The sequence below is a fragment of the Lonchura striata genome, chromosome 1 (assembly GCF_050655825.1).
Source record: "Lonchura striata isolate lonStrDom1 chromosome 1, ASM5065582v1, whole genome shotgun sequence".
Taxonomy (NCBI): domain Eukaryota; kingdom Metazoa; phylum Chordata; class Aves; order Passeriformes; family Estrildidae; genus Lonchura; species Lonchura striata.
Genome location: NC_140703.1, coordinates 33130906 through 33153446, shown reverse-complemented (window position 1 = coordinate 33153446; position 22541 = coordinate 33130906). Strand labels below are relative to the sequence as shown.

The 22541-nt window shown below is 47.4% G+C and overlaps 1 protein-coding gene across 1 annotated transcript in view; it reads right to left on the bottom strand.

Moving 5' to 3' along the window:
• Positions 1 to 77: 77 nt before the first annotated feature.
• Positions 78 to 22541, bottom strand: part of LOC110472354 (alpha-2-macroglobulin-like protein 1) — a 42071-nt gene continuing 19607 nt past the window's right edge. Inside the window, exons 2-36 of the mRNA XM_085574127.1 lie at positions 21816 to 21999; positions 20666 to 20828; positions 20265 to 20317; positions 19391 to 19408; positions 18708 to 18867; positions 18031 to 18115; positions 17100 to 17214; positions 16657 to 16771; positions 16157 to 16266; positions 15410 to 15577; positions 14864 to 15094; positions 14384 to 14447; positions 13502 to 13647; positions 12388 to 12537; positions 11939 to 12055; positions 11252 to 11399; positions 10720 to 10831; positions 9255 to 9480; positions 8624 to 8750; positions 8229 to 8350; positions 7694 to 7748; positions 6929 to 7012; positions 6364 to 6540; positions 6121 to 6202; positions 5626 to 5782; positions 5354 to 5428; positions 4064 to 4226; positions 3202 to 3419; positions 2804 to 3019; positions 2183 to 2307; positions 1732 to 1822; positions 1230 to 1298; positions 907 to 1009; positions 773 to 814; positions 78 to 404 (exon numbers count right to left, since the gene is read on the bottom strand). Coding sequence (XP_085430253.1) covers positions 774 to 814; positions 907 to 1009; positions 1230 to 1298; positions 1732 to 1822; positions 2183 to 2307; positions 2804 to 3019; positions 3202 to 3419; positions 4064 to 4226; positions 5354 to 5428; positions 5626 to 5782; positions 6121 to 6202; positions 6364 to 6540; positions 6929 to 7012; positions 7694 to 7748; positions 8229 to 8350; positions 8624 to 8750; positions 9255 to 9480; positions 10720 to 10831; positions 11252 to 11399; positions 11939 to 12055; positions 12388 to 12537; positions 13502 to 13647; positions 14384 to 14447; positions 14864 to 15094; positions 15410 to 15577; positions 16157 to 16266; positions 16657 to 16771; positions 17100 to 17214; positions 18031 to 18115; positions 18708 to 18867; positions 19391 to 19408; positions 20265 to 20317; positions 20666 to 20828; positions 21816 to 21999 — 4270 coding nt within the window. The 3' untranslated portion in view covers positions 78 to 404; position 773. The remainder of the gene's footprint in view (positions 405 to 772; positions 815 to 906; positions 1010 to 1229; positions 1299 to 1731; positions 1823 to 2182; positions 2308 to 2803; positions 3020 to 3201; positions 3420 to 4063; positions 4227 to 5353; positions 5429 to 5625; positions 5783 to 6120; positions 6203 to 6363; positions 6541 to 6928; positions 7013 to 7693; positions 7749 to 8228; positions 8351 to 8623; positions 8751 to 9254; positions 9481 to 10719; positions 10832 to 11251; positions 11400 to 11938; positions 12056 to 12387; positions 12538 to 13501; positions 13648 to 14383; positions 14448 to 14863; positions 15095 to 15409; positions 15578 to 16156; positions 16267 to 16656; positions 16772 to 17099; positions 17215 to 18030; positions 18116 to 18707; positions 18868 to 19390; positions 19409 to 20264; positions 20318 to 20665; positions 20829 to 21815; positions 22000 to 22541) is intronic.

Sequence of the window (22541 nt, the reverse complement as noted above, 5' to 3'; positions counted from 1 at the left end):
GCTGAGATACAGAGTTTGCTTCTGCTCACTCTTCCCTGGTAAAGGCTGTCACAGAGTCCAAACACACACCACAGTAGCCAGATTTGTGATTTGTATTTTATTTTCTTTTTTTTTTTTTGCAAGCAAGAAAATCCCAGATTAAAACAATCAGAATTAATTAGACACCCCAAAAAATTCACCAGATAATGGCTGTCAGGATGAGCAGCATAGGTTAGGCTGGAGTTAGTCCTGAAATCCAACCTGAGATGTGTCCCAGCAGCAAAATCTCAAGCCTGAGATGTGACTTTCCAGGTGTTTCATTATACCAGGAGAAATAATGCAGCATCCCCACTGTTCTAAGGCATCTTGCACTAAGGGATCCCTGTGAGCTGAAGCAGTGGACAGTAATGAAGTAGTCCAAGTCCCTGGAGAAATGACAACAAAAGAGAGAGTAACTCAGAGAGCAAATAATGTGACCCAAATTATTAACTTTGGGATGCTAACAGCTAGGGAGCACAGGCTCTTATTAGGGATTCTAAAGGAAAGGTTTTTTTTATTTGATCCACTACCTTTGTTTTACTTCAGCCCCTCCCCAGGAAGAGAAACTCTCCATACCCAAATATAATAAGCTGAAACTGGTACCATGAATTCTGCTTAGGGAGTTTCAGATACAGTCCTAGATTAAGGGAACATGCTGAATCAGAGATACACAGGGCTCCAGTGGAACACAGAGAAGTGGATGAGGTGCAGAGGAAGGTCTGTACAGGGGGCTGAGCAGGGGATTTGCACCTACCTCAGATGCAGAAGACATTATAGTCAGCCAGGGCCTGCTCCTCTGCGACAGAACAGGAGAGATCTAAGTTATCCTTGCACAGAGCCCAGTGCAAACACCCAGGCAGCCCTGGCACCCCATGGTTCCACACTGACCTGGGTTGTAGTAATCATAGACCCTGACATGGCCTGGCTTCAGGTTGGTCACCTCAATCTCCTGCTGCAGATGCAGGACATATGTGTCAGAGATATGGCTCAGCTGGGGAAGAAAATAAATGACAGTTCACTTACGAGCGGTTCTTTTTATTCCTCACCTGAATCTGATCTTACTAACTGACAATAACAATTCTGTAGACTCAAACACTGGACTTCAAGATGAATCTTGAGTATCCTGATCTGCTAGCCCCAGTCCTGGATTCTCCCAACAACTCTGGCAGTGCCCTTCACTCCTGCAGCTTCTCTAGCAGCACAGACATTACCTTGTCCAAGTAGATGGCAACACCTTCTTGTGTTTTCTCAGTTCTTCTCACTAAGTGTCCATGCTGCAGCTAGGACAGGAGAGAAGAGGAAGCAATTCAGTTTTGTCTTTTGAAAGGAAGTTGTAAGACATCCCAACAAGGTTTATCTAAGTTTGAGCTGGCAGATTCTCAGTCACTCACTTCCAAATGTATTTTGGACTCATCTCTTCAGGCTGATTTCCCTGCAGGACCACTCAGCTCCTGCAAACCCCAAGGACAAGAGCCTAGGGTACTTAGCTGACAGGGGTATGCTAAGTTGATTGGGTCAGAAGTATCACCATCCTCAAGACTCAAAGAAACAGCCAACAGTATGTCTTCACATTTGTTGTGTGGCAGAGGGGAAGGGATGGTGAGATTGATCACTGAAGAGACAAGCAACAACTTCCTATACAACCTTCCCCTCTCCTTGGGCACAGATGGTCCCACTGACACCACATCCCCACCCTGATTCCACACTTCTTACAGACACCCCGGATCCTGGAGCCAGGGCAAATCCAGTCAGTAAGGACACCTCCAGAATCACCATGTTGGAAGTGGATTTCTTCCCATTGTACCTGGGGGAGAAGATTAAAAAGAGAGTCTCTGGGGGAGAACATTAAAAAGAGAATCTCTCCCAGCTTTCCCTTCCCTTCCCTTTACCACCAGTCCCTGTGTGCAGTGCCGAGGCAGGCAGCCCAGCCAGGGCTGGGGCCGAGGCAGTCTCTGCTTCCTCTCACAGGGTGCAGAGGATGGCTGCACTGCCCTGAGCGACCCCAGGCTCAGCTGACCACTGCACACCTCTCTCCAGCCAAGGCTCTCCAGCTGGCCCTCCTGCTGAAACTGCCTGTTGCCTCCACTGCAGCCAAGAGGCACCCCTCGGCTCTCCAGCCATGCCCAGGTTTCCTTCTTAAGTGGGACAAGATTTTTAGAGTCACCTGACATCGACATGGACAGTAACAGAGCGTGTGTTGTCCTTGGTGCAATTGACTGGCTCAGTTTTCACTTGCAAGGCAAAGGATGTTGAGTCTTGTGGGGAGGGTGTGTAGTACCTCAGCACCATCTGCAGGGAGAGACAAAAGGACAGACTAAGAAATTGATAATTAGCTTGATATCATCTATGACACCGTTGTTTTTTTTTTTTTCCCACTGGCTACTTGACTGCTCAAGATTGGACCCCAGACAGTGAATGGATAAATGATATGCAGTAAGCACACTCATCCCAGTACCCAAAATAAAGGTCACTCAGATTGGAAACCTTCCATGGGCTCCTTCTCAAACTTTCACCTGCAACTGTGCAAGTCAGACACACAGCAGTGAGGCTACTATAAAACATTTTCATCTTCCAGTACTCTTGAGAGCCATGGAAGCACCATGGTCCTCATATTTGGGCAGGTTCTGTCTGTTTCCTCCCACACACAGGTTTATTGCATTGGCACCAAGCTGGGATTAAAGCACAGTCAACGCACATTTCCTTCCACAGAGGTGCAGCAGAGTTTTGGTTTGGACAAGATGAGGAGATGAGGGTGGTCACAGGAAGGTGACCTGTGGGAACCTACCCGAGTAAAGACACAGCAGCTGCCGTGGGCCTGCACCAAGAACTTGCCCGGGACCTCTGTCAGTGCCGCCTCCTGCACCAGCAGCCGGTTCTGGTAGGAGACTTGGAACTTCTTCCCAAAGCCTCCAAGGGACCTCACCCTCACCTCTGCATCCCCCTGTGTGCTGTGTGTCAGTGCTGCATACTTAGCCAGTGCCTGCAAGGCCACTACTGTGTCCTGAAAAGGAAAACACAATTACATTTGCATCTCTGACATCCAGGGACACTTGAAGCCAGCATCCTGAGGACCTGCACATCCAAGGGCTCCTTTGCCCAAAGCATTTACACTTGCATACATTGTGTGCATATCTTGCAGAGGTTCTTTCTCAAGAAACATCCCCTTCCCTGGTCATAAGTTACCTGTGTTGAGGCAAAGCCTCCATAGGCATTCTGCTGCCTGGTGAGCCAGGCCACAATGCCAGAGGCCATGGTGAGGTCAGACTCTGTGACATTTGGCTTGGAGAGCAGGGCCAGGAGGACGTAGGCTGTCTGCTCCACATCCACAGACACTGGCTGTGACCAAGGGCTGGTACTGGTTCTGGGCTTGGAAGACGTCTGACTCCAGTAGATCTGCCCATCTGTGAAAGGAATGTAGTAGAGGGAATCTTGAGGGATGTCAGGGAAGAACTCTTGTGGCCTAGCCTTCTAGACACAGTGGCTTGTGTCTGCAGAGAACATTGGGTAAACACCTTTTGGTTGGGTCATCACATAATCAGGGAAGCTAAAAATCAATGTATTTTGCAATACCTAAAATTCTATATTCCACGCCAAGGTGACATACAAAAACTAATATGCCAATAATCTGCATATACATTACCTCCCAGCTGTCCAAATTCTGCATTGCCTTGTTTGCTAGGTTCATAACTACCTGATACTAGCTCGCCGTCCGCTGGCCAGCCCTGAGAGTCAGGGACTAACAAGACATGGGGCAGCTTGCTTTCATCTCTGGCATTTTGCAGTCCTGAACAAGAATGTCCAAGTCTCCCAAACCCCAACCTCCACTTCAGGCACCAGAAAAGGACAACAGATCTGAAGGAAATCAGCACCCACACCACAGCGTCAGCAGCACACGCCATGAGCTCATTCAGCGGATGTCTAAAAACTTTCCTTAGTGAAGGGCCTCGAGGGTGAGGCTGTGATCCTCCCAGGCTGTGCCTTACCAAGGGCTCAGAAAGGTCACCCGTCCCTCCTCTGCTGTCCCCCTGGCGCCGAGCCCCCGTACCTGCTCTGATCGCCTTTCGGCCAAGCACATCGAGGAGCTCCTGGGTGCGCCGAGCGTCCTTAGCCAGGGCGAAGGTGTAAGCCAGCAGGGCCTGGGTGTAAGTGCTGGCAGCCCTGGGGAGGGCAGGAGCGATGCAGCCCAGAGCCCTGCGCACCACCAAGCTCTGCAGGAGAGAGGGGCACGCTGCTGGTCACACACAGACCCTGGCAGCCAGGCAGGCCCTGGGACACAAGCAGAGCGTGCACACATTTCTGTGCCAGCACAGGAAGCACCCCATTCATTCACTCCAGTGACTCTGTGCCCAGACCTGCACTCTCTCTGTCTCTTCAGCCCTTGGTGGAAGGTGCTTGACAGACACCCCCACCCCTGCCCTGAGCTGGTTTTGGGCTTCAGCAGTGCTCTCTCAATGAAATGAACACCTTTCCTGAGGGAATAACACCACCATGTCTTTCTTTCCCAGTCCACAGACAACAACAGCCAAACCACACAACTGCTAATGAGTACACATAGCCTGCTGAGCAGGGCAACTGTGTTTAATTCACCTTCACAGTAAGCAATTGGGCTTATGGTGAAAAAGGATGACCTGAAGGACATATATTGCCAGAAAGGAAGTTAATTTCTATCTGTTTTCCTTTTTTTTCCCTAAGCCCACTGCTTTTCCTTCCACTGAAAAGCATTGCTTTTTCACTTACTTTTCTGATTTCCAGAGAACTTCACTTCTCAATGTCTACAATTGTGTTTCTCCATCAAGTTAATTGGTTTTTTATTTCCTTGTACCACAGCCTAGTAACTAGCTACAATCCTTAGTGATTATATGAGCTCACTCTTATTTGTCATTACTTAAGCATGCAGTTCCAGCTGCCCTACAACACTCCTCTCCCAGACTTCTGCTTTATTTGTGAAGCTAAACCCTATTAGGAGGTAAATTATGTCTGTTTACTTGACTGTGGGAGCAGATCCACCCACCTCAGGATCAGCCTTCAGCTGGGTAGGACCAGCAAGGGGATGGGAGGTGGAGGGAGCAAGAACAAACAGCTCATTCCTGGGAAATGGCCAACACTATATCTAGCCATGAAGTCCAGTGGTTTCCAGTAGTTTAACCTCACCTTCTCCCTGCCAGGGATGTCCTCCTCAAAGAAAGAGTTTTTCCTGAAAAGCTGTAAAATCTTCCTCACTCACTCAATTACTTTGCCCACAAGTCCCTCCAAGGTGCCTGCCCCAAGTGTTACCACTAAGCTAATTAAGACTCAGATCTTAAGCAAAAGCATGGCAAAGAATCCCAGTGTTTACCTCTGGTGTTGCTCCTGCCTCCAAGTATGCAGCAGTGATGTAGGCAGCCAAGGGGACTTCGCCATCTACACCTCCCTAAAAAAAGCATAGACATCCAAAAAGCTGGGAAAAGTAATAGGCAAATACTAAAGCTTTTCAGGAGAGGTCTCACCTATCCCTGGCTTGCTCCCTCTCAAGAAAGCACTACAACACAGGCAAGTGAATTTAAACAATTACCAGCACACTTGGCAAGAACTGCTTTGTGTTGTCCTTCAAGGCGCATTGGCTCCTACCTTCATGAATGTGTGGAAAAGTTGTCCCACGTTTTTGAAGCAACCACTGGGAAGCTGATGGAATTCCAGCCAGGTGAGAGCAGCTTGGATAATCTGGTTGTCCAGGTAAATGTATGGCTTGGCTTGAACAAAGCATTTAACCACAAATGCAGTCAGCCTGATTGAGAACAGAAAAAAAGGCATGAAAGAAGGAAGAGAGAATCAGAGAGAGGTGGAGTGCATCAAAGAGCAGGAAGAATGTGTGGAAAGAAAGAATCTAAGCAGAAGTTGAGGGGGGAAAAGTGGGAGTTTGAAACTGGTGGATCTCTCTTTACCTATTGCACTATTTTCTAATGTGTTCGTTCAAGATCAGGATTGGGGTGCCCTAGTCCACAAAGCTTCTAGAACACTTTGGAGCCAATAGGACTGCAAGGGTTTCATGCTGGAAGCAGAAAGCTGCCCACCTCCTGGCTGTCAGAGAGCAGGTAGACAGCAGGGAGAGTGCTCAGGGCTTACCAAGTGTTCCCATATTCATCCTTGGTACCAAATTCACTGTAGGAGCCATCGGGGTGCTGATACTGCAGCTGTATCTGGTACCCTGGGAAGTAGGAGAGGACATGAGTACTCACAGTGGGATTTGCAATGAAATCTCTGTGCAGAAATGGGATGGTTGAGTGCTCCAGGTGGAAGGGGAGTAGGGACCTGGGACTGTTGGACACAGGGGAAGGCAGAGGCACAAGGTGGGTCTCTTGTACTCACCACTGCGCAGGAATCCTGTTGCCCTGTCCTTGATCTCGGGGCTCAGCTGCCTCGTCTTCTCCAGGTACTGCAGCACATAGACAACGGGGGCAAACAGCACCATGTTCTGCTCCCCACAGCCGTGGGGCAGCTGCACCAGGTGGTCCAGGTTCTGCAGTGCCATCCCCATGAGGTCCCCTGAGAAACAACATAAGCACCCTGACCACCTCCTGGGCAGTAGGATCCACCTCCTCCTACCTGGGACCATTCCCAGCAGTGCACCAAGCAAGGCAGGCCCCCACAGCAGTGTGGACACTCCTCTGTCCAGCCACCTTTCCAGTTCCACTGTGCCCCTCATATGAGCTGTACACATTCCCATCCTAGCAGGGAAGCTCATTAACACTTTCTCCCTTACTGTGTGTTTTCGGCTGTCAGTAATCAGGAAACACAGCCACACATGTGAGAAAAACATGGTAGTGGAACTCTGGAAAACTCAGAAGTGGTGTGGGGGGGAATTTGGGCTTTCCTAGGGCTGAACTCAGAGGTGTGGGATTTGCAAGGGTACTAGCATAGTTTAACTCCTTACCGGTGACCGAGACGGTGGCTCTGACTGAACCTTCAACCACATTTAGAGGTAACACCAGGGACACAGACTCCTCTGCTGGATTCCCTGACACCAGTCAGGTAAGGTGTGGGGAGAACAAAAAAGGAAGAGATTCTGATGAAAAAAACCTTCAAAATCCCCAGAAGGGTTCAAGGCTGTCCTGTGATACCTTCCCATTTTCCTGTCACAGAGGCTGTAAATCACTTCAAAAATCCATGTCCCATTCCACCCTTAATTTCTTCCATCCACCTCATGGTAACTGTGCTGTCCTAACGCCTCTCTTTGTAAAGAGGTTGAGAGGATTTTCTCCTGGAGACCCTCAGGGGTAAAAGTCACCTATTTTTCTCTACATGTTTTCTCTAAGTTACTCCATCTCATTTAAGGTTACAGTTGCAATGTTTCTCATGCTCTCAAAATCAGCTGATGGCCCCATCATACAACATAAAATTCAAGATAGGAGCAGCAGTCCTAAGCCATGTCCTCCAGTCTCACCATGTTCAGTAGAATGGTTTTATTTCCACAGGTGAAAAAGGCCTCAAGCTGTCACATTAGAGCCAGGGATGTTGATGGTTAAAGAGCAGACATCCCTGCCTAGGAGAAAGCCCTGGATGGCACCACAATTAGAGTACACTTCTGTAGCTTCATCGTGCAGACAGAGAAAATTGTTCAACAAGTGGAACTACACAGAAGGTGGCTAGGCAGGAAGAGGAGGATGAACAGGGTGAAAGAAGAAAACAATCCATCTACCTTTTTCGGGACACAGGATGGAGCTGTGAGCCTTTTCTACCAACACTCCCTCTGGCTGTTGGAGCACATAAAAGTAGAATTTTAATGAGCACTCAGGGGAGAAATGAGATTACAAGTGAATTAGAAAAAGGAATGTTCAGACTCCTGGTTCAGGGTGGACAGCCAGCTGGAGTATCGTCACTATCACACAAAAATACAAACTACTTGCCACCATTTTCACTTCAGGTCAGAAACCAGCATGCATTTTCAGAATATTCTAAATTCTGAATATCTGTGAAAATGGTGCCATAAGATTCAGCAGAAAACTCAGGAGGCAAGGATATAAAAGAGTGTTTAAAGTTTCCCATGGTATGAAATTGAGGACATCCCTTTACCTTCTACATCCACCAGCCCTCATGGCTGAGCCAAGCTCAGGCTCTGAGAATAATTGCACGTTTTGAATAGCAAGGGGTAACTCCCAAAATTAACACACACAAAATCTGGGAATTGTACAAAGCCTACTATGAGGCTTAGGTAACAGAAAAGCTTGACTGACCCGGACTTGAATGAGTTTGGTGATCGTGTCTTTCTGTCCTTGTTTTGGGACAAATGGTATCTCCTCACCACAGAGCTCTTTGGAGACCACAGCCTCTGTGCTGAGGGTGATGTTCATGAGCCCTGAAAATAACACACATTTAGGTGCATAAGACACTTTCTGAGGAAACACTTCCTGTTAATACATAGACATCACCTGCTGAAAACAAAAAATTTGATCAGTCCTGTACCTCCTAGCACAGGCTTGTGAGTAACCATGACCACAGGAAAAGTGCAAATAAATACTCTGGGTAACAGAGCAAACAGCTCCTCACTCCATGTCAGCTCTTAGAAAACACCTCCACCTTGGTCCCATCCCTTCCCAATTCCACCACCCCATCTCCCTGTGCTTCTCACCCAGCTGCTCAGCTGTGACACTCCACTGAAAGGTCTTGGCTTCCCTGGCACATAAGCAGCTGCTGTAGGCACAGCCTTTGCACGGCTTCAGCTGGAAGTGTGCAGACTCCTCCAGGGTCACTTGGATCTGAAGGGGCAGAAGGGATGGAAGGTGGCAATAAATAAACACCAAAAACACAAAAAGGAAGCCTACAGAGGGTGGAAGTAGGGGTGCAACCTGAGAGGAATACACACAGATTGTTTGATTAGCCAGGGATCAGGTTGGGAAAGCTAAAGTCCTGGCAAACCTGGCCAAGGTTATAAAGGGCAACAAGTGTGTCTGTGCCTGTGCTTGGGATTGCCCCAACTCACGTGGAGGAACTTGCACTTGGCCTTGCTGAACTTCATGGTGTTTGCACAGGCCCAACTCTCAAGCATGTCAAGGGTGCTTCCTAATTTCTCTTTTTAAAAGTGGGGATAATGTTTTGCCTTTTCCAGTCAGCGGGAACGTCACTGAATTGCCATGACTTCTCAAAGGGGATTTGGAACTGGATGATCTTTAAGGTCCCTTCCCCTATGATTCTGTGATCACAGACCACAGGTGTGTCAGACATGTCCCTCTTTCCTTGCAGAGCTATCAGGGCTCACCTACCCTCATGCACTGCTGCAGGTTGTTGAAGACTGTGGCCTTCAAGTTGAAGGTCTCACCCTGGACCACAGAAGATGGCAGTGGCAGCTCTACAAGAAAGGGCTTGGAAACAATCAACCGGGAGGCTGGAGCAAACCCAAATCCATTCCATCCTGTGCAGAACATTCCTGCCTTCCATTCTGTGATGGCGTCAGGCACAGTGACAGTGATACTCTTGTTCCCACTGGAGCTGGAGAGAAGTGGACAGCAACAGAAGCATTTACATGAATGATGCCATACCAGGTGATCTGTGTTCTTCTCTGCAGAGCACCCCATCCTCTCACCTCAGTCCAGCCCCTACTGAACTTGCAGCCCTTGCAGGGTTACAAGCAAGTCCTTGTAGAAGTGGGGACCCCACCTCAGGTGCTTATTTCAACAGAACACTTGGGCCAGTGGGTTACATGGCTGCAAGATGCCATCAATCACAGACAGTGCTTCACCTTTACACATCTGAAAATGGCTTACACATGTCAGCAGTTTTATTTTTATTGGCCTAGAAAAGGAGAACCAGAAACCAACAGAGCAACAGGACTAGCAGCAGTAGGGCTTAGCAGATGAGGTTGATCCAGCCATTCTCTGTCCTCTGAAACACTGACAGCTTAAAGCCCAGCATGAGGGCAGGGCACAGACTTGTCCTGTGCACACATCACAACTTTTGAGAGGAGCAGACTGTTCTGCAGCTGCCACCACAGCCAACACAAAAAGCAGATATAGCTAAAGGTACTGATATTGTTTGGCATATTTCACCATGCATGTAGAGGAAGGCAACACACACAACACAGAAACTTTTGGTGGCTCAGATCAGGTTGGTGTACAAGTCACAGAGGAAATACCTGCTGCTAGGGGTGAAGATGTGGATATATCTGTAGGGACAGTGGAGGTGAGAGAGGGCAGATATTGATGGGAAATATGCTCAGGATCTGGCCTGAGCATATTTCAGTCTTCAGAGAATACACAGGAAGATTTTGAAGTCTCAGATGAAAAATCCCCAAAAGCTCTCTTGGCAGACCCTGTGTACACACTGAGCCTTTCTCACAGGACACAATTTTCAGTCCTGTGAAGGACTTCTATGGACATCAGCTCCTCCTGGATACCAGGATATATCTGCAAGCACATTTTGGGAAATGCAAGCCCACAGGACTACCAAAAGCAGAGCTTAGACAGTAAACTAAGCTGGTTTGCTGCTCCTCATGCTTTTCATTCTTCCTATGCCAGCCACCTCTCAAGGAGACCAGCATTTCTAGTAGAGGAAAATGCATTTAATGAATACACCAGCTCCAACATTGAACAGCCTACAGGTATGAGCCCCACGATGCATGTCCTTAAGTGTCTTGCACAGCTGCCTATGATATAAACTCAGCTGCATCTGCTGCCACTCCCAGCCACACAAAATGACCCAGATTAAACCCGCGTTGCTCAGTTTACTCACCCCACAGAATACAAATCCCACAACCAGGTTTGGTGAAAGTGCTTGTGTGCTTTCTCCTCAGCTGCATAAAAAGGTGGAAACATAGTGAGCTGATAGGTTGATGTCAGATGCTCTGTTGGAAACAACAAAGACCTATAGTCACCACGGGGTCCTCAGGTCCTGGTTAAGAGAAGAGGAGCTCCAGTACATAAGCTGACAGCAGTCAGCTCTTGGGAAGTATGGCAACAGAACAAAATGTGATGTCCCAAATTTTAAAATCCCTTGCCTCATTTCAAATGTCAGAGATGTTTTGGGCTTTACTTGCATATGGAGGCACCATGGGACAGGCAACATTTCCCTCACTCCACAGATAAAACCTGGGCTCCATATATCCCACTAACAGCCCTCATATAGCACAGCAGGTCTAGGGACAGGAAACACTCCCCTACGTTTGCTCTTACTGCAAGTGCTGCCTCTTGGCTCTAACCCAGGACTACTTTCACATGAAAAACTAAGCTTCCCATGTAAGAAGAAACAGCTGTCAAATGCTTACTGTTATACACTTTATGGGGCTGGGCAAATGTCAGCATGGGCCTGGAAATAGACGTTCCTCTTTCCTGCAGCATAGTTGTCAATGGAGTGGTTGGACATACTCTGGGTTTCTTGATATTGGTGTTGGACATAATTTTCAACCCCATTTCCTGTAGGGAAAAATTAATCACCAGAAGGTCATCCTCTCCTCTCTGCCCTCTGCCCTTGTGCCTTCCTGTCCCCTCATGCAGTGGGGCTTGGCTGTTCACTCTGTTCTTTTGCTTCATTTTAAGAAGAATAATTCAGATTCCCAGCAATGGCCAAACAAGGTCTTCTAAGGTAATTCATCTGGCCTGAGTCAGCCAAATTTACTCCTTTTCAAACATATGGTCATTTGGGTACTAAGCCTTCTCTGCCTGCAGGGTGCAATTGCTCATGCTATGAAGATTAAACAAATTGTGTGAAATCCAATTAAAGTAATGAATAATCCATGGCATCCTAAATCACACAACCCAAGTGTGGCAACCACACAATGATTTTTCCTTATACATTTCAAGTCACCTATTCAAATAATGAGTTACAAGGGCCAAAACTGCACCTGTTAACTATCCTGTCTGTAGTGGATATTTACCTTGGATATGGTAAAGCTAGGGGCCATATTTCCCTCCGTTCATGAGTGATATCAACCCACCAAATCCACCATTTTTACCCTGAATGCTGTAAACACATCAGGCTCATCAGAATTTGGGAACCCACATGAACGATCATCTTCAGACACTTGGCGAGGATACCTGGAGTTATAAACAGATGGGAACAGCCCATAGATCTGAGAAAGCAAGGAGGGAAAAAAATCAGTGCAAATTAAACCTGGCATTTTACGCATCCAAGGGCTGTTTGAGTTGCTTCTGGCTACTGTGTATGAACACAGAAAGCCCAGGATTGCTGTCACTCTTCCTGGGCTCTCCTCTGATAGTGCCAGCCCAGAAGCTGTTTTACCACTGAGTGATGCTCAACCTCTTCTTTAATCCCTAATCCCCACCCATCCACACTGGAGCACTGCTGATCCCTCCAGTTTCCTGCAGTTAAGTTCTGCACAGGCGGCCTCCCTCCCGCCTGCTGTCAGGAGGGAAGGGAAAAAGTCAGAGCAGGCTCACTCACCGAGTGGCTGCTCAGTTCTTTTCCTGGCTTCATCCCAAAGGCACTTGGATCCACAGCCCAGACAGCACACGTGGAGCCAGGAGCTGCCTGCAGGCGGAGGCCAACCTGTGAGCCAGGAAGAGTCTCTGGCGTTGAGAAGCTCAGCTCCACCTGGATGGGAAGAATGCAGGCAATGCCTGAGTGACATTGCTAAGGGTGGCCACCCTACCACTTCCCATTCAGGGAAGGGACCAACATGAAGAGAGTTTCCAACAACCTGCCTTGGACAGAGAGCCAAGGAACCTCCCAGAAGGTATTTAAAAACACCAGACTGAGGTACTAACAGGAAAGATGCCAGAGGGGGAGCCATAGATATGTGTGCACATAGATATTCCCGTGTCAGAGCACAGTTCTTTCTTCTTCACCCAGCGAACCAGCCAGCCGTGGTCACACACCTCACACCTGTCTTATGAAGCCCCTTCTCCTGGGGCCCCAGATCAAAAATAAGCCTAGTCCTTATCTCCAGGCTCTCTGTGGGATTGGCCTCAGTTTCCTGAAACTACTCCTGTTCTTAATTGAATCTGACTGTCTATGGCAGACAAACAGCTGTGGAATTCTGGAGCAGGGGTAATGCCCTCTCAGAAATTCACCATTGGAGTGCAAAACGCAGCCAAGAAAGCAGATTCCCTAGGATGTTACAATGGCCAGATGCACTCAGCCCTTTCTGGATGGCCAGTAAAATCCACTTCTTCCATCATCCACTTTCAGATGTCATCCCAATATCACATACTAGCAATTATAATTGTCTGCTGCAGCAGCAGAGCAGACCTGAGCTCTCCTGAGAACCACACAAATGACCTGTGCTGGGCTGGATTATCTATGATCCTACCAGGCTGCAGTTGCCTATGGAGACAGGCAGCAACTCTCTGCCTTTCCCAGGCTTTGCAGCAGCCCCCACGATGCTGAGCATGCACTTTCTGCAAACATCACAGCACACCTCACCAATCACAAACTGCAGTTCGTGTGACAGCAGCACACACAGTATCAGCCACACACAGCAGCATAGCTCTCCTTTCATTGCAGCAGACACGTCCCTGCTCACACATTTAGTCATAGCCTCAGACACAAACCCTACCTTGTTTCTGAAACACGTGGAGACACTGAAGATAGCAGAATCAGCAATGATTTTTCCATTAGGGAAGATGACATAAACAACAAGTCTTGGAGCTGGGGCATAGGTCAGGCTGAATGTAAGAGGGATGGAGAAGGAGCCTTCCAGCACTACATGGAGAAGAGAGGGAATAAGAGGAAGTAGATTGGTAGTGAAAATAGATTCTGATCATCTTTGCCATTCTGTATGTGCCTGCTTAAATCCTTTCCTCCTTTACTGAAATCTTTCAAGGCCAAAGAGATTCCTGGAGACTGCTGAAACAATCATCACATCTCTGGATCTGGTATTCAAGACTGGCAAAAGACTTTTCTGTTTATTGCCTTGGAGACACAAAATGGTACTTTGGAGTTCAAGCTTGGCTCCACAGAGTAAGAGCTCCTCTCACCCAACATCTCCCATCCCATCACCAACAAAGCAGCGACCTTGTCCCAAAATATTTATAATTCGGGTTTTAAAAAACAAGACCTGGAGAAATAGTCAACAGTGGGTCAACAGTTATCAAAATTATAAACTGTGGCATCCTAATGACCCAGATTATTTGTAGGCACAGTGGCTATGGAGGGTAAGGCTACAGTTTCATGCTCCTTGCAGGAGCAGCAGCAAAAGGAGACTTGAAGATAAGAGAGGATAAACCCATGGCCAGGGAAATGCTGAGTATTCTTCTCTTGGTACAAAGCAGGAGGGCAAAGGGAACAGGAAATCTGGAAAGGCATAGTGCTCTGATGCAGCACACGAGTAGTGAGCCACCCCTGCATTGCAGGGAGGCTTACACCACTTATCCAAATAAGAGTGGATGCCACAGACCACTGAGTGCTTGCTAGACATGACACTGGGGAGTGCACTTACTTCTTGGCAGCCCAACCCAAACAGTCTGCTGACCTGCATGGACTATCCCTCTTTTCCCTGTGACCTAAAAAAGAACACAAGGAATCATCACATAGTCACATAGCCTTTGAGATCACTAAGAAGATCAAAGTAACCCTGAAATTAAATTGGGAGGTTAAATGGGGGTTGGGGAAGGAATATTAGCTTTATGTGCTCTCTAGTAAGCTAGAAAGGAGAGCTCAGGGATGAAGTGATGCGGGAGAGGATAGGTAAGGCAAATACCTGCCCTGCACCTATGCAGAGCCTAAAAGAAAGGTTCTGCATTTGTTGCTATTTGTTACTGCAGTACCAGCATCAAAACCAGGATCCAGTTCCATGATGACTGAAGGAATTCCCTGTCCTGGCCTTAGACAATTCTATCAAATATCAGGCTTGAACCTCTAAGAGATGCTGATCTTGGGCTTTCAGCTGTCACCCACTAGTGCCTCCCCCAAAACTCACAAAGTAGGAGAAGATGACACGCTTGGGCCCATGTTCCAGGTCTTCCTCATAAATTCTGAAGTCCACCTGGACAGACTGTGTTTTACCACAGGGCATTGTCTCTGGCACACGGATGATAGAGAGGAAGCTCCTGCTGGTGCTGTAGAATGGATGTATGAAATAAGAGGCTCGCTGGTAACTCAAGTCAACCGTCCCAGGCTCTCTGTCTGAATCTTGATGCAGGACACTTGCCTGGTGAGACAAAAAACACCAAACCAATTCATTTCTCCAGTTAAACAAGTCAGCTGCAAATCACCTTTGTAAGATGATCTGAGCCAGGCCAATGACATGTCTCTCTGTGGAGAGCTCATGAGGAAAGCAACCAGGACCTGGAGAATAAGCTCTCAGAGGGAGAGCCAAGATCTCAGCCGAGATCTAAAACACACTGAGGTGTTTCAGGTTTGAGTTACTCTCCCAAGGAAGGAACAAGGAAGATGTCTGTGGGGCAGTAAATAGCTCTGACATGCACAGATACCCCTGCCACAAGACACACCCTTCTTCACTTACCTCCAGGGAGGCCAAGGTGCTGTTCCAGGCAGAGGTGTCCAGGCTAAATGCAGCTGTTCCAGAATCCCCAGTGATGTACTTCTGCCTAAATTGCTGGTCAGCACAGTTTACTACAAGGAGGACTTCTTTGTTCTTCAGTGCTTTGCCTTGGTAATCAATTACTTTAATCTGAGAATATCATGGGGAGCAAGAGAAGTGCAGAAGAAAATCTAATTAGCAGACAGAATCTCTGGTTTCCCCAAGTCAGGAGAAGTATTTCCAAAGACAGCAAGATCACTCAGTCACTAATAATTTTATCAACACTGCCACTGCTCCTGTTATATTACCACTTGCACTATCATGTTCAGTCACACAATCACAGAATCACAGAATGGGTAAGATTGGAAGGGATCACCCTTCAAACCAGAAAGGGATTACCCTTCCAACCCTTCTGACCCACTAGAAATGGGTCATCTGGTCCAACCTCCAATGCTCTCCACTCCTTCACAGCAGAAAACTTCCTGGCTTCTGAAATTCCAAATGTTTGGGTTTGCACCCGACATATTACAGCCCACATCTGCTTCCCTTCATGGGTAATTTGGTAAATGGCAGTCTTGGGTGTTATTCTGACACTGGACACTTCCAAAGTTTTGTCTCTGGGAGTCATTTGTGCCCTTCCAATCCCCTGGCTGGAGATGGAGTCAGAAAATACAGTAAGTAAAGGTTACTGTGAAATATTGCTCAGAAAGAAGTGAAACTGGGAATTACCTTTCCTCTGTACATCTGTCCAGCATGGTAGTAAGAATTCACATCATCAAACAAGGCCATCCCACCAATCCTGGAGATAAGTAATTTGTGGGAAGCATTGACCTGTACCTCTGAACGAAAGCAGCAAGACAGAAACATGAGAGAGGGAGCCAGAAAGCCAAGCACTCCTCAGCAATTTCCCTGCAGAGTGACCCACTGGTAATGGGGATGGACATGTTCAGCTGCACACACATTTCATATCCCAGTGGTGACCTGCCCAAGATTCTGGGTATCTGGTCTTACTCCCATTTAACTTCCAGCTTTTGGAGAGCCTCACCACCTGACACCACACTCAGAGTGAGCGTGTCACGCCATCGAGAGCTGCTGTCTCAGTCTGTGAGGTTACACAGCAGACCCCAATGGGCTCAGATCCCTGGCTAGCCTGAAAAGCTCCGGTGCTTTTGGTCAGATTAGCACACCTTCAGCTTCCTCCTCCCAGGCACCAGAGATTCCAGAGTTACCTGTGGCATCCTCCACCAGCGAGGCCTCTGCAGCTATGCTGTCCCGATAGTAGCGGAAGTCTCGGCTGAAGGAGGACAGGCTGACGTTGGTGAAGAAGCAGCCTGCCTCATCTGTCTGGAAGTACAGGGAGAAGCAAGGTCTGAGCGAGCCACTTGGACTGGAAGTTATGGACGTGGCAGAGGAGCAGCGGCACGAAACCCCTGCTCTCAGGGTGCTTTTCTTTTGGCATTGCAGCCCAGGATGTGGAGCAGGCACAGGATGAGGCCCAGTCACCATCATCAGGCACAGCTGCTGAGAGGAGCACGGATAGCAGTAGCCAAGCAGCCAAAACAATGGGTTAACATCGCTGTTCCTTCAGCTAAAGGAGCCAACAGCCTTGTGTTACCATGAGGCTGAGCACAAATGCCTCTGAATATGGCTCAGCTCTTCCTAAGCATCTCACCTGGTTGCTGAATTTGTAACAGAGATCGGGTTTGGAAGCAGTGGGCAGGAATGGGGCGATCTTCTGACAAAGGCTCACGTGAACCATCCCCTGGACACTTTTCCCATGAGTGTATCTGTTTGGGGGAGCAGGGAAAGGAAGAGACGGTCACACACAGTGGGAGAACACATGGCTTGCTCTGCATAGCCCCAGAGACCACTCACTGCCAGATATTCACAATACAGCACAAGAGTGGCAGCCATACAGCAGGCCCAGGAGTCCTGACCCAGCAAGTAGGGCCAGGCCAGGGCTGTGCAGTGTTGGGAGATCACTTTGTGATATTATTAGCACCAAATGAAATTATTTTTGGTAACTAGAGTGTTGTAGGTACTGACTGCACTATATATCAGCATCACCTGCAATAACCCCAGGATGTGCTGAAGGCATTCATCATCTAATGAGCAGAAACATGGGTGATTAAGAAAGTGCCTTCTATTTTAAAAAATCACCTTTACATGGGGCTAACTGTAGTGTTGTCCTTGGATCGTACCTGGGGAAATTCCTTTTTGCCTCCCTCTAGTTTCCATTTGAGCATAATCTGGAAAAGCTTCCCATTGTTTCCCATGAGTTTGTTCATCAGGGAGATGAACACCACATATCTGCCATGACCAGTCCCACAAATAGTTGCTTGTCAAAGGTAGGCTGTTCCCTCAGGTTTTATGTGTGGAGATTTGTGAAGTGTTTTTAGAAAAGAGGCATTAGAGCATCAGAATGGTAGTTACAGGAATGTTTTGTGTTGCCTCAGGTTGCAAACAGCTGCCATGGAAATTTCTGGCTTCCTGTGACTAAAGTGTAGTAGACTTGCCCTTTAGCTCCTCATGGTTACCCATCCAGTTTGTGCACATCAGGACAGAAAAGAGCACAGGGCCATCCCTCCAGTCAGAATCCTCACCTGCCACATACCCGGAGTGGGAAGGTTGCCTCTAGTGCATAAATCTGATTTGGCGCCTCAAAGATCACTTCAAATTTTGGCAGCACTGGAAGGCAAAAACAGAGAACTGTAGGAAACACCAGCCAGGGACAGCCTTCACGAAGAATTACATAAAGGCAGACAATGGTGGAATAAGGGATAGGAAATGAAGAAGGTAGGTGATGAGAAAGGGAAAGGAAAGATTTTTCCATGTGTTCTTTGACAGATTTGTGTGTAGGCCCTTCCCAAATGAAAACCAAACATGCTCATGTCCCTGGTACTTCTGACAGCTATTGTCACTGAGAGGACGTTGGCCTCCCAATACAGTTTGTTAGGGAATTTAAGTGAAGTGAGAGGCCACTGGACTTCATATTCTCTGGAAAATTCCATCCTAAATTGCCCTGCTTTATCTGACTCAGAGATCTATAGGAATCAGCTGTGTCAAAGGTCTGGGGCCATGCACAACACTCCTCCCACACGCTAAGCCAAGGTCCCAAAGCGGTCTCCTCTCCTGAACCTCAGCTCAGACTTTTCTATGACAGATGCTACCACTTTTCCCATTTGCCCCTAGGATAGTTACTGAGGAATAAACGCCCTGCTGCCTGGACCAGGAGTGCAAGGTCTTGTCAGCAGCTCAGACAAACCTCCCGTGCTCATACCGCGCTCCTTAACGGAGAAGCTGCCGTAGGCTCTGGCGCTGGTGACGTTGATGACGTACGTTCCCAGCAGGGGCTCGTCACTCAGCTGGAAAGACAGGTCTGCGATGCCATCCTGAGGGACCACGTTCTGCCACTGCTCTATCTGGTTGTTCTTAGGGTCCTGCACCCACAAGAAAGAAGGATTTGTTCCAGCATCTCACTGTTGTCTCTACATCCCATAGAAACTCAGCTTCAGGATTTCAGTATTGTAGACTACCAGGTTCTATAGCTAAGGAAATGAGGTTTGGTATAGACTGATCAGGAAATTTTGAAGACACGATAATGCTCAGATTCTGCTCCCAGCATCTGAGCCTCCTTCTACACTTATTTAAACTCTGATTTTAAGCAAAGATTCTTCACAGTTCTAACTTTCTTTCATAAGCATCTAAGTTTTCTACTTATTCTCTTGCAAGTGTAGAACAACAGATTTCTACTGAAGTGCCTGGGAGCATAACCTCAAAGAAGTGCATTAAAAAGAAGCTGAAATAAATATGTTAGTTTAAAAATTTAACATCCATCAAAAAAAAAGAAGCTCTACTCTTACACCCAAAGGTCTGTAATATCTACCAGAAACTGAATATGTACATTACAGTGAAATGATTACCATCACCATTACTCTAACATGAGATTTCAGCATCACTCACCAGGAGAAACAGGGAAATCTGGGGAGGAAAAAATGCACAAACATTAGAAGAGAGAAACACATGCCAGGACCATACACAAGGTACTTCGGACTCAGAGCCCTCTCTGAAGGACGTGCAACTGGTGATTTGGAAACTAAAGAGCGCTGGCAAAAATACAAAGTAAAAAAAAAAATGCTACCAAAAAGTAGAAATACCAGGTGGGTTCATTACAGTAAGGTCTGAAGAAAGAGAAAGGAAAAACCAATCTGAAGGTCACACAGTACTTGCTAACCTCCTGACAAAAAAATCTCAGAAGTCAGTACCCAAACAAGCCTAGGTCTGGTTCAGGAGTGGTCTTAAGAGGGTTACAGAGGTATAGGATCACATTATTTGGAAAGACCCTCTGGAGGCCACCTAATCCAACATCCTGCTGAAACATGTCTTCCTGAGCAGATTGCTCATAGGCTTCTCCGGCTGGGTACTGAACATCTCCAATGATGAAAATGCAATTTCTGGATACATTTCCACATTGTTGCAATCAATAAGTTTGTCCTAATGTCTGAGCAGCATTTCCCAAATTCCAGGTTGTGGGGTGCAGACTAAAAGCACCCTTCCCCACAAGAAGGAAATCCTAATTTACAATCTGTTCACTCCCCCTGTGACACCAACTATGTCCCCTACTTGCAGCTGCGTGACTATTCTACCAAGATGAGCAAGAGACATGCCCACCTCTGCCATCTCCCTGGCAGTTACTATTGCCCTCTGCATACTCATAAGGCCTGCCAAGGGTGAACATGGAAAAGTTGGAGCTTTGGCAGATGAGCAAGGTGGAAAAGAGGTAGGATCCGCACATGGTACAAGGCAGCCTCTTCCACAGCCCCCAGGACTCACTTACCGAATCGTTGAGTGCAAGGAATTCCTCGTCCAGAGTCACAATGCGAAATTTCACTGAAAACAAGGAAATCAGGGAATGTATTATCAGATCTCAGTTTTTGCCTACAGACTGCTGTTCCATGTGCTTCCCCAGCTCCTGTCTCCATTCTAGACACACTTGTGGTAACGTCTGACATGAACATTCCCACATGTAAGGTACCATGGACATGGTTATCATTATCTACTGCCTCCTGCAACTCCACAGTCATCACAAGCCAGACAGTACAAACACTGAAAACCCCACACAGCAAGAGATGTGATCTCAAAGCCTTCTGCTGACTTGTTCATACATTTCAGGGCATCACAGTCTTTCCATATAGTGCAACCAGCAAAAACCCTCAACTTCCCCCATTTGCATCTCACCTGTCTGCCCTGGTTCATAGATGGGCTTGTCTGTTTGGATGATGGTGCTATTCCTGGCCTTGAAGATCAGGACCTTTTTCTGCTCCTCAACATTGACCCCATCTCCTGTGATGGTCAGTTTTACAGTGGCAACCTCCTCTGTGCCATCAGCTGGAGGGGCAACCTGTACAGACAGAGAGAGGAGAGCACGCGGGCCCCAGGTAATCTTCTGAGAGTAAAATAGAACAGCTAACTGGTTCCCTCCCATTGCGCCAGGAGGGAACAATCAGCAACAACCTCTGAAACCAGATCATATCCAGATCTCAAACTCTCCTACATGAACAGGAGGAGCCCTGCATGCCATGGAATCTGCCCTTTTTCCCACTGGTGACAAGCAAGCACCTTACACTTTTGAGTCTTCAGACTTGCTCAGGAAGATGGGCAGATGACAGGAAGGTGAGAGATGGTAGCAGAGAATCAAAAGAGATAGATCAAGCAGTTGCACAGCTTCAAATGCTGAGCTTCAGAACTACCCAGCACTTACAAGCAAGAAATCCAAAGTAGAAAACACAACCAGAAAGACTTTGGATGCCAAAGACCCCAGCAGCCTCAGCACAGAATATATAGTATAACAGAAGGCATATTGCTTAGACACATCTGTCTTATCCCAGATCTTCGCTAAATTCTCACCAACAATAAATAACCTCTAAGATGCTGTTTAGAAAAACAAGCATATTCATTTCCATCCAACTAGTCTTCAGTAGCTCCCAAGAACTGAGTTGCTTCCTGTCTTCAGGTACTACAGAAACTGCAGTATGTCCTGCAAGACACCATTTCCCTGAGCTTTAGATATGAACCTGCACAGGTCCTTCAGAAAGGGCAAAAGCTGCTTCATCTGGTCTGTAATGGAGGAGAAGGACATAGGTGGTATCCAGAACTCTGGCAGATTTTAACAAATGTAAATTTAATTTCAAAATTAGATTCAGAAAGGAAATTCAGTGCTAACCAGGAGACTACGTTGGGCTGTTCATCCCTGGGCATCACCCATTCCCCTTCCTGAAAGGCTCACACCAAGACAAAGTAGATCCCACCCATGTCACCCTGGTTAGGGAGTAACACAAGCATTTTCCTGAAAGAAAAATCAGTGATGGAATTTGCCTAGGTGGCTCACCCAGAACTTAGTGCACAGGAAAGTCTTCTTCTTCTGGGTGGTTTCTTGCATTAAGAGCTCCTGTCCTGCAGAGCGCTCCAAGGCCAGATTCACTTGAATTTTTGCTTCATGACAGGTGATGTGGAGGCAGGCAACCTGGGTGGATGGGTACCGGAGAGCTGCAGGGATCACCACCAGGTAATGTCTGTGGTGGGGGAGGACAGCAGAGGTGGTATCAGTTTGAGGTCTCAAGAGGTGTAAGAAAGCTGCCCTGCTGTGGTCCACTACTGCAGAATCCCCCAGCAATGTGCTGTGGCTTCCAACAACATTCAAAAGCAACAGTGAGCCCAGCAAAGTTGTTGCTTCACTGAAACTTGAGAAATAGTTTCTGCTTGATTAGCTTAAGTATAGCCCTATAATCTTTTTCAAACCCCTTATTCCAGTAATTTCCTGAACTCTCCAAAAACATCCCATGCAATCTTCAGAAGAAGTGGTTTCATAACCTTGCAGTCTAGACACCAATGATTTGATCTGGCATTGCAACTGCAGAGCAAACATCTCTGGGCCCCAGGTCTAACCTGGAAGACCCCCAAAAAGCTGGCTTGTATTGACCTGCAGGAGCCAAACTAAGGCATGGGAGGCAAGGTATATGACTCAGCTACTCTTTGTGGTGACCTGGTAGAGCAGGAAGCATGAGAGCTGATGGCGTGGGATGTGGTCCATCTAGCTAGACTGATGAAAGAGACT